We start from the raw sequence: 12,122 nt of genomic DNA on the forward strand, positions 1-12,122 counted from the left end.
GGCCACCAGCAGAAGGTTGTTCAGACCCATGTCCAGTCAGCTTTTGGATATCTTCCAGAATGGCGGCTCCACAATCTCTCTGGGCAAATGGACAGCAATCTGACTGCAAGATGGCCTTCAATAAGCTGTAATTATGACAACCCTTTTATTACAATGATACACATTAAAAGTGGGTATGTGGCTGAAAAAATAAGCAGCCAGATTAGCAACTGTCTCCTGATTGTGCAAATTTGTGTCTGCTGCACAGAACTTGAGATAGAGAACTATGGAGAAGGGAGAATTGCCCGCAATCCTGAAATAATGTGGAATTCTCAGTAGAATTCTATAGTCCATGCATGAAATTTTCAAAAAGTATTCCTGAGAAACAACCATGGAAACACTTAAAATCTCTTTCCTAGTTTCTTGCCTAGTAATCAATGAGTGAGGACCTGGAACAGACTTCTAGTTGGAAGTTTAGGGATAGAAAGACTTTTAATTGCAGGATGAATCTTGATCATATATGAAACAGATAAATATTTCTTGATTTAGAATACTCTTTTCATTCCATGTCCTATGCTTGCTTTGTGGTGAATTTCAGTGCAAGTTATTGTTTAGTTCATCTGGAGATGAATGACACTGCCAACTCCTGCATATAACTGCAGCCACATGCCATAACATAAACTGGAGCTTCCCTTCCTAGTGTCAGCTCCTCTTGTGCAACATCAATTCTTTGGCAGTACTCAAAAACATGCACATCCTGGTCTAAAAGTGTTAGCTGTTTGAAATGTATAAAAATACACAGACACACGCAAATATGCATATATATGAAGTGAATATTAAAATATTCAGAAGCTAAAAGGAAAAAAAATCCCATATGAATTGCACTAATCAGCCAATAGATACAGCAATGCAGGCCATAAAAACCATTTCCAGGAACATGTTCTAGACCATGAATCCTGAGTGAAGTGAGCTTCCCACTGCCTCATCCTGCATAAAGATCCAAACCCTGGGAAAGGATGGAAGTTAAGACATTTCTGAGATTTCATTTTTCCTCTGTTGTCTCTGTTGGCAAATGTCTTCCTACTCTGTGTGCTGGTCTGGATTCCTTTTTGAGGTGCTTACTTATGCTGATTTATGGACAGCTGAGGTGAAGATCTAAAGAATTAATTCCATGGTGATTTTTTTTGGTAGAAGGACCATTTGCAGCTGAGATGTAACTCACTATGACACAAGTCAAACAAATGAAAAAGTGGAGTTACAACATGGAAACCAGTAGAATTATCCAGTTTTAAATCTGATTAGGAATGAGAATCTGCTCCTTAGTCTTTCTTTATTCTTACAATTGAAAATATTTTTGTGGCATTCCTATTTCACATCTCAATCTCCACCGGATTTTAAAGCTCTGTGAGTCTCTTTTTATGACTACAAAACAGATGAAGCAGTCAAGATGAATACCTAAAGCAGAAGTCATAATCTTTGTTGGTGGTATAAACCACAAAACCCTAGAAATCATTTCCAGCTTTTTGTAGTTGCTGGTGACTTTCCTTTCAATTCCAGTGGGAGCTTCATCCGGGAACATTGAAACTGTTCAGCTTTTTTATCAGAAAACAAAAATTTCAGCTTTTTTATCAGAAAACAAAATTCTCAAAGGAAATAAATTCCAGATATGAATGCTTACAGGCTGTTTAGATACTGTAAATTTATAACAAATTGTAAAATTTTAGGTTGGGTTAGTCTAACAATGAATAAGTTTATTTCTTCTACAATTTTTATGTATATGAACCAGTGAAGTAAGACATTTTAAGCTTCCTCGGTGTAATATCCTGAGGCAAGCCAGATGTATTTTAAATGGTGTTGTGTGTTTTTATATGTAAATTGATGTGTATTTTTAAAGACAGAGTATTATTAATATAGCACTCTTGTTTAAATGCATATTTCTGAACCTTTTTGGGTTCAGTAAGAAAAGCTCTGAAGTACTTTTTATCTGAAGCACAACCAGTTCTTTATCTGAAACACAACGACTACATAACCAACTTTTGAAGACAGTAACAATAAACTCTATGTATGTGTATGGATATGAACTCACGTGTAAATGCCCATATAAACATGCATTGGTAATTTATGGCATGATTTTACCTAAAAGCAGAGGAAATGTTCATGGTATGTTTTTAGTTTCTTATTGATGTTGATGTAAAGGAAAGAAAATGGAGGCCAAAGAAGAATTAGCAGTGGTGATGAGATATAGGAATAGAAATTATTTTATCTGTGACAGAAATAAGATTGAAATAGCTTGAGATGATTAGCATGGTACCTCTAATTAAGGTAAATTAGAAACCCATTTCTTGGAACACAGGCATAATTGGCACATGAAGTCATACTATTGGTTGCCAAGTTTTGCACTAAGTGCATTGAATGAGGGATGGCAACATATGAATATCAGACATCAATCAATTTTTTAGTTGATTCAATCTACGTCAGTGGTGCTGAATCACTGCGTGGCACACTGTAGCAAGTTTTGGACATTGCATTTCAAGAAATGTTCTACTGGCCTCAAGAAATGGTATCTATTATTGACTCAGAAAGCCAAACTTCTATGTACAAGGCATCCAAGAACCATATTGTCAATTTGAGGAATAATACATGAAGAATTAGTACGTCACAAATTGCATCACGGATGAGCAAAACCTCAAGATCAGTCATCAGTTCTTACATGATGAGTGAAACAATTTTGATTCTTCTTATGTTGTCTGCAGCAACTGTGTCTCAAGCATTGATAGTACTGTGCTGCTTTCTCTGTGGCCCTTCAGAAGCCCTTGCTCTAGACTTAAGTTTTTCTCTTGTCCGTGAATTAGCTGTGCTCTGTGTGGATTCCCAGAGCAGGAAGTATTGCTGTGCTACAGTCAGACACATTGAAATTTGACTTCTGATGTAAGAACCAGTGTGGATTATTGTGTAATTTGGGACTGGACATAAGATGAGGTCTCCCACCCTCTCACTGAGGACGGTGTGCATCTCAGGGTGTGGGGGCTGTGTAGAATTCTGGAACGGAACACTGAAGTCTGCAGAAACTAGAAATGTCCTTGCTGTAAGATTTTGGTGTCTGAGGTTTCCTTTGTGTTCTGAACCCACATCAGTTCTGTTTTTCAAACAAGTCAAAATACCTCAAAACTTTTTTTTTTTTTGATATATGACTTCATCCAGGAACATTGAAACTGTTCAGCTTTTTTATCAGAAAACAAAATGCTGACTCTGAGTATGAACTCTCAAATGAAATAAATTCCAGATATGAATGCTTACAGGCTGTTTAGATACTGTACATTTATAACAAATTGTAAAATTTTAGGTTGGGTTAGTCTAATAAAAAAAAAAAAGAGATAGGAAATTTGGTAATTAATTTAGGGGAAGTATAATTAAGTAATCTGAAGTAAGGGTCAGCTTTCTGTGCATCTGTAATCTGGTAAGGGAAGTCAGAACAACTGATGAAGTGGCTTACATATGCATACTGTAAATTAAAGTTCTTAAGTACAGTCCTGGCCCCCAAGAAGTCAATTCTAGTTTTGCCAGGGGAAAATTCCCTACCTTCGATATGGGGCCTCTTTATTAATTTAAATAAAGAGGAATACTTTTATGAATAAAAAGACAGAGGTTGCCTGAACCTGAGATGGGAGCAGGAATTAGTCATGAATGGCTCAGTCTTGTTTTGAATTTTCTTCTCCTTTTTTTTTTTACTTGAATACTTTTATCATTATTGGTGAGTTTTATTCCTCTTTATTCCTTAGCCTAGGAAAAGATTGAATAAATTATTCCATCTTACTTGGTTTTGATCTTTCCAATTACAGTTCTTCCTTACAAACATTTATGTCTGTTGTTTCTTGATTTTAGACCTGAAATATGCAGTAAGACATTTACTGCCTTTTGAACAAATGTTCAGCAGGCAACTCAGTTTATCTACTAGAAAGGAAAAATAATTTACAGGTAATTTTTTTCTTAGTTATTTAGGTTGAGGAAAAAATTATATGATAATATGGAGGAAATCTAAAGTGTTTAGGGATTGTTTGCTTGCTTGGTTCTTTTCTTCTATCAACAGCAACAAAAAACCAAAAACAAAACAAAAAACCACCAAAAGACCCCCAAAAAACCCCCCACAACCAAACTCAGTATTTCCAGATTTGTGAACATAATTTCAAATGGATCTTACATAACTGTAATGAAGAGTCCAAGAACACGTTGCTCAAGTAATTTTAATGCATCAAAGAATTATTGGGAGTTACTAGTTTTATTTGCCTATAAAAATGTCATGTTAAATGAAATAGATGAGAATTTTGCTTTTATTAAGCACATAAATAATATTTATTAATGGCTGACAGCAAAGAAATGCAGGTGTTGAAGTAGGTAATACATTTAAAAGGATTATGCATTAGAGAAACTTCCCAGGAGGTTCCAGGAACATCTGTCCAGAAGAGATGAACTTAATCTGAGCCATAAGGGAAGACAAAAGGTTTTAAAACTAAAGAAATAAGATGGGAAAACAGGGTGGACAGCACTGAGTGAAGGTGGCCCTAGGTGACCTGTTAGGCTTAACACAAACTTGGTGGAAGAAGGGTAAGCAGTGGAGGCACTGCAGTACATGCCTGCAAAGTGTACAGGGAACACAGACTGCACCTTGCTGGCAGTGGAGTTATGCTTTACATTAAAAACAGCATAGAAGAGAGGCAAGTTAATAAACCTCAACAATAATGAGTCCTGAAGAGGCTGAAATTACAGTCCTATACGAGAGGGATAGAATATTTTTATACATAGTTTTCTTTAAATGTGTCTGTTCGTTTGTTTGTGTGACTAGTGACAATACTGGATATGGTGGATCAGTTACATTTTCATAATTCTTTTGATGGGGTTCTGCACATATAGGTTGTCTGGAAAAATGTTTTTATTCCTTGGCCTCTCTATGGCCCCAGTTTACTTACTTTGAGACATTGTTTTCCTCTTACAACTTTAATCTGTTGAATAATTTGGTTTTCCATACAATTATCCTTCCTATCAATTCTAGAAAACACTTCCTCCTCTTTAGGGCAAAAAGCCTACCTAGGGCTTATTTCTATATAAACATCATCAGTGGCTCCTTTAACAGCTGTTTAATGTCTTATTCATGGTAGCCTCTGATCTTGACTCCATCTGGATAGGCAAGCCACCTCTGACATGTAAAGCATATCAAATACAGGAACTAGAGACACTAAAATTGATCAACCGCTATCCATGCACTGAGCATAATGGGAGGAAAAAATGTGAGCATATCATCTACAGTTACTATAAAAACTGCAGTTCTCAGCTTGAGTGACACTACATGTACTTACCCCTGTATGGTTATGTGTGTATGATACACCTCAAGGAATTATGGTTAAAAGCTCTTAACCTGGTTTTTTGTATTTTCTCCTCAATTTGTTCTCATTTCTGCAATAGGAGAGATATCTTAAGAATAAAAGTTTCTGTCTGCAAAAAATGTGGCTTTGATCTAACTGATTGAATGTCTAAGAGTGCAGCTGTCAAATTAAACACTCATCTTTCAAGAAAACAAATCTTTCCAAAGTGCTACTTACATGTCTTCTGTTCTTGGCTTAAACTACAAAATCAGAATCGGTAAAGACTTCATGCACTATAGATCTTCAGGAGTAAAGGTGATGAATTCTATATTGCTTTAGACTCCACTTTCTGAACTAGAAAAATATAGTAAAATCCAATTTCATAATGTCTCCTTTTCCTGTTGCTCTTGCTTGTTGCTAGTTGTGAAACAAATGTAAAATTCAAGAGCATTGGTTCTACTTGTGGCCTCTTATTTTCACAGAATAGTTCGAATACTGAAAGCTGAAAATGCTAACTCCCATCTGTTCTGCTTAGATACTGGACTTTTGGCCAGATGATGCTTTTTGCTGTGCAGCTAGTGAACTTACTAAAAATTTGTGTCTCTATTTGCATATTATGCATACTTATACTAACTGAAAGAAAACAAAAGGATGTTAGGTACCTGTGATGTGAAACCAGCTGAAATTGCTTTAATTCTTGTTATATCTAAAGTACAGGATGTTTTGAAGCCTGCCCTGTATATATATATATACATGTACATATGTGTGTTGTGTGAAATATTAAAACAGAATATTAGTTTGATACATTTCTATACAAATTCAACTGTTTTTGTTTGTGGCTTTAAAAAATTCCAGGTCTCTAATTTGCAGCATGTTTTTTGATTTTTTTTTTTTTGGTGTGTTTCCCTCCAACCAAAGGTAATTGTAGAAAAATATAGATATTATGTTGATATAAAAGGTTATGCAGTAGGGCAATATCTTGAAAATCATATTGTTAACTGACAGCCTTCCAACGTTGCATGTACTTGTTTAGCTTAAATATCCAATAAATTTCTATATGTTGTATAGACCATGGAGTAGAAGAGAGCTGTGTTCAAGAACTTGTTCTCCTCCCCATTCTGGTGCCAAATGTCATAGGTTTAAAAGTTTAATTTTTTTAAAAAAGCTTGATTTTTTTTGTTAAATCTCTAAAATGCTCAGAATTTCAATTTTATCCTCAGCCCTACTTGAAGGTCTTTTCTTCCCCATATATCTATCAATATAGAAAATAGTCTATACTTTCATAATATTCCATAACGTTCTAGTGTTTGTCCCATAGGAACCCTTACGTAGGTGTCAAATTATTCACAGGAATGATGCCAAGATTTGAATATGTAATAGTAAGACATAATTAGTTTGGGAGTTTGGTTTGGTTTTTTTTTGATTTTTCCTTTTTAATGGTGGGTAGTATATTGGCTTAACTACTATAGAGATTTCAAGTATAATGTAAAACACAGTTTTAGACTAGCATGTTTGGGAGCTGAGGGGTTTGAATGAAGTAACATGCTTGCATTATTTAGAAATGTAATATTGGCATAAGTTGAACATTTAAAAAAATCTTATTGAGATTTCTATGGATTCTAAATACAGTTGAGAACACTATTAATCAATTTTAATAGCTCTTAAGTGTGATAAATCAGGAATTTCAAGGGTCCTACAGACTAGATTTTTAGTAACTCTTATTATCTGTGTTAATACAAATTGCAATTAGCTTTCTCCTATTATTATATTGCTATTACACTATTAACTAAAATTTCGATATTGCCTGAACACAAATCTCCTTCAAGTTCAAGAACCATTTGGACAATGCTCTTGGACACATAGTGTGACTCTTGGGGATAGTGCAACCAGGAGTTTAACTCAATTATCCTTGTGAGACCCTTCCAACTCAGCACATTCTGTGATTCTATAAAGTATGCCACTTACATAAGTGAATATGCTTTTTCAGCAGTCAGGCATAGAGATTTATTCTAATATCTGAAGGCTAAACTGGATGCCCTGTGAGCATGTATTAGCAATTGAGTTTGGACCAGAGATGTGCTTTGGAATCTCCCAGTTGTCCCTACATATCCCACTTCACTTCTCATTGCTGTATCCTTAATGAGGGTGCATTTTGGGCTTGTCTTTGACAACATCAAACCAGAAAATGAACTCAGTGGGCTAACAGACTTTCAATCTATTGAACCAGAGCAGAGCTTGTTTACATTAACTCATATAATGTCTAAATATATAACCCAGAAAAAACTCATTCTGAGGACAAAAATCACCAATAACACTGAAAGAACTCAGGATGCTAATGACTAATTGACCCCATGAAACCCTCTATTTTTTATTAAATCTTTCTTTAATGATTAGGCATTTTTTGTATTATGAATGTTAACTGTCTAATAATTGGTTTATTTTTGTTAGGCTTTTAAAACATTGGTTGGGCTAAATAAATACTACTGGCTCTGTATATAGGTATATTCCTTTTGTTCATGGCAAGATATTGAGTGTAATACTTCTCAGGAGAATGGTGCAAAGACCAACAACATTTTAGAGTACATGACCAACAAGGACGGATCTTAAAGCCTGGAGGTGGGCATTTTTAGTTCAGCCAACAATTCAGTGATGGGTTTGGTACTAGTGAAGTGTGGAGGTGGAGTTAATTGGAGTAGAAAGATAATTTTTTTTATGCTTAATGAAAACAAAAGGTCCCTGGAAGCAGAATGTAATAGCAGTGTAGAGAATGCATTTAGCAGATGGAAGCCAAGCTGTGTTTCAGTACTGTCAGAGGATATCACATGAGGATTGACCACGCATTGCAGTTTTTGAAGTTCTAGTTGGACGTTAGAAAAAAAATTGAAAGACAGCTAAGAAAGCACTTAAACACTGGAATGAGTTGTGAAATTTCATTGAAATTTTTCAAGATATAGCCAGACAAAGCCATAGCTAAGCTCATCTAATGTTTTCTGTAGTTGCAGCTAGAGTAGGAAGATGGACAAGATTACCTCCTTAGGTCTTGTAAAACTTCATTTCATTTAAAATTATTTTATTTTAAATTGAAAGCTAAACAGGGTTTTTATATTGTCTCCTGTTATAGAATAGAATTAATCTCTTAATTTTTCAGGTTATGTTAGTTTTCTTTTGATAACATGAAATAATAATAAAAGCATTTTCTTTTTGTTTTTGCGCACACAATAAATGGCTACAAAAATTTAGAAAGGACATATTACTTAGGTATTTTACATTTATGTCATCTTTCCAGTACGTCCTGGTTTTGGCAGGGACAGAGTTAATTTTCTTCCTAGTAGGTGATGTGTTTTGGCTTTAGTATGAGAATAATGTTGATAACACACTGATGTTTTAGTTGTTGCCAAGTAGTGTTTATACCAAGTCAAGGATTTTTCAGTTTCTCCTGCTCTGCCAGCAAGAAGGCTGGAAGGGCAGAAGAAGTTGTGAGGGACACATCCAGGACAGATGACTCAAATTGACGAAAGGGATATTCTATACCATATGATGTCATGCTCAGTGTATATAAACTGAGGGGAAAGCTGGCTTAGTGCATCTGCTTGCAAAGTGTCTAGCCATTGGTCAGTGAGTGGTGAGCGTTGTGATCACTTGTTTTGTATATTATAATTCTTTCATCATTATTGCTGTCATTAACATTATTGTTATTTTCTTCCTTTTGTGTCCCATTAAACTGTCTTTATTTCAGCCTATAAACTTTCTCACTTTTATTCTTCTGATTCTCTGCCCCATCCCCCTTGGGGTGAAGCAAGTGAGTAAGCAGTCGGCTGTGAGGTGCTTAGTTGCTGTCTGGGGTTAAATAAAAACACAATAGTAAGTTGCAGAGGTAGATGCAGACATATTAGAAGTCTTTGGAAGTATGTTATTATCTTGGATAGCTGTAAAAAGTAGAGTTGGAGAAATTAGATTGGATGGTTCTAGATAGTCTATACTTTCAGGTTACTTAAGAAAAAAGAAAATAACGGAATATAAGTCACTGTCTTGGGAGATAACACTTATGAGAGATTCCAGAGGAATAAACAAAAGAGTCAGTGTATCAAAGAAAGAACAGATCAAAAAAAAATGAGGATGCAAAAAGTTGACCAAGTGAACTGGTCAGAGCATGAGAGGCCTGTTTGGTTCCAGCCCTACAGATTTTTTATCACTGGTGAGAAATAACTGTAAATCCTAATAAGCAAGGCGTAAACACCTTGAATTTTTAATGACTAATAAGTGGTGTCATTTGTAGATTGTCCCTTTCTTTCTGAGATACAGCAGGTTTTCAAGTGCTTGTTTGTAGGAGCAAGTGCAGAAAATAGTATTGCCTCTTATTTTATAATTAAGATGTTCTCAACCTCGTGAAAGAAAGCTAATGCAGCTGAAGGTTCTTTATGCATGTCTTCAAGACTTGCCTCTTCATAAAATTATTCAACATACTTTCTTACAAAGGAAATTCTTACTCTACACTTAACACCAATAAAAATCAGAAAACTGTATTTGTTATTATGCCTGATTTAATTCACAGTATTTTCCATCTTCATTTACTCCAACTCATTTTCTTATTTCTTCCATATTCTCTTCTTGAGTCATACACAGTGAAGTCTTTTTGACTTTCTATGTGGTTTTAACATATGCTTCAGTTTTACAGACTGTTGATGTGTTAGCGGATGTTGACACAAATTTGAAAATAGTCGGAAAAGAAAAATCTAAGTGAAATGGAATTTTCAGATTAGCTTGGTTGAGAAGAGTCTATGAGGTGTGTTGTTTGTTTTTTTTTTTTTTTTTTTTTTTTTTAATGAATCCTGGACCTGTTAACATAGACGTAATTTAAATATCATCTTAATTATCTTCATTTGGTTTGTTGCTCTAAAGCAAACTGCTTACTGGAAAGATCTTCATTAAAGCCATATGTTCTTTTCTTTTGAACTGCAGCTCACCACAGCCACCTTGGATGGCAAACTCCGATTGTTTCTACCCTGATACTCGCCAACCTGTGAAGCTTTGGCCATGGTACTCTGAGAATAATGACTTGCTGAGAGAAAGGAGACTGGTAACTGGCCAGAAGCAAGTAGCATAATACTCCCTTTTAAACTACAGTTTTCTTCTGATATTATTTTCAGGAAGTTCCTCAAGCTGTTCTCAAAGTTTTTCTGCTGTACAGTCTGTTTCCTTTATTGCAAAAATAAGGATGAAAGATCACGAAAAGGGGGAGACTACTCATTCTGACTTCATTGTAGCAAATCACCACAGAAGTGGCTTTCAAAGGTCTCCTTGTGTTCTTATAGTTAGGTGCATTTTGAAGTGCTTTGCTAGACTTTAGTCTAGACTGAAAATTCAAGTAAAATAACAAGCGCTCCATTTTTAAAGCTAGATCTGTTTGTGACAAATTTTTAAATTAGTCTGAAAGAAAGAAGGATTGTATGTCTTTCTGAAATGCCATGAAAGTCCTTCTGCTATACTTTGGTGTTACTGGAATCAGCATGAATGTTGTTTGACATTAGAATTTTGCCGTTATACTATTTATACCACATTTTGTAAATTTCTTAGGGAACGTGTGACAAGTGTCTTCTCTTTAAAAGAAACTATTTCTGTCTTTTAAATATCTGTTAAATATTTTCAAAAATGTTAAAATAATTTAAATAAAATTATCAGAAAAAAAGTTCATTTCTTGTATTCTTCCTAGGTTCTTGTATTCTTCCTGTCTTGCTCTTAGAAAACAGTTTTTAGACAACCTTTTTTTTTTTTTTTGGCTAGACGTTCTCATTTTTCATTGACTTTAGCTAAGAGTAGAGAGCATGTATGTGACTGGCAAAAGGAGATGGATTTTTCTTTTCCTTGCAAAATTGTGCTGCCTTTTCAAAGTTAAATTTCCCACAACATAATTTATTAATCAGATTACTTAAAAAAATAAAAAGATAAAAAATTTAAGTTACTACCCCCACTTTAACACCAATCAGTAAAGCCAGATCATTTTCAGTGCTGTAAAGAATGTTTTATTTAATAGCTGTCCTTAATTTTTGCATATAATATTAAGTAGATCAAGTTATTTCTAGAAATTGTTTAGTTTCCATTAAATATTCTTTTGTAAAGGATTTAGCAGTTATTTACTGAGCAAAATCATACACTGGTGGGATACTCTGTATCATATTCTGGTATTCTCATATTCTCTAGAACACAATGACTATAGTAGTGCAGCCAGATCATGCTCAGCAGAGCTCTGAATATCAGAATCAGGTTTTGTATGATCAAATAAAATGTGAAATAACCCACTTCAAAACTTTAAAATACTTTTTCAGTTCAAAATCAGATTAACCAAGAAATAATCCCCTATGTTGCAACTAAATGCTGGTATGCTACACTCATAAATTATCAGCAAGATTTAAATTTTTTTGTCCACCACAGGGGTCCTCAGGATGGTCTTCTTCAAACTTAATTTAGCTAATTTTCTCATCTACATGCTGTGAATTCCACATCAAGAGTCACTATCAAATATAGAAGATAGCCCATAGCTGTATTGCCAAGTAAAGTGTTTCTGAGCCGTGGGTTGCAACTTCGTAGTAACTGACTCTTCAGGCAGGTTGAAATATCTGCTAAAGAGGTTTGAACTTTAATTATGACTTTTTTAAAAAAAAGCACCACATTTTTTTTTCACAGAAGAATAATATTCTCAGGCTTAAGGCAGAGGACACACTTAGAAAAACTATGAATTCTTGCTGCAAGCATGGAGGTTGTCACAATCCCCATTGGACTGAAATAATA

The 12,122-nt window shown here is 34.8% G+C and overlaps 1 protein-coding gene across 1 annotated transcript in view; it reads left to right on the plus strand.

Annotated features, from left to right (window-relative positions):
• Nucleotides 1–11,003, plus strand: part of WDR27 (WD repeat domain 27) — a 91,503-nt gene extending 80,500 nt beyond the window's left edge. Inside the window, exon 25 of the mRNA XM_053972410.1 lies at nucleotides 10,296–11,003. Coding sequence (XP_053828385.1) covers nucleotides 10,296–10,360 — 65 coding nt within the window. The 3' untranslated portion in view covers nucleotides 10,361–11,003. The remainder of the gene's footprint in view (nucleotides 1–10,295) is intronic.
• Nucleotides 11,004–12,122: the final 1,119 nt, after the last annotated feature.

This window comes from Vidua macroura, chromosome 3, assembly GCF_024509145.1.
Source record: "Vidua macroura isolate BioBank_ID:100142 chromosome 3, ASM2450914v1, whole genome shotgun sequence".
Classification (NCBI taxonomy): Eukaryota; Metazoa; Chordata; class Aves; order Passeriformes; family Viduidae; genus Vidua; species Vidua macroura.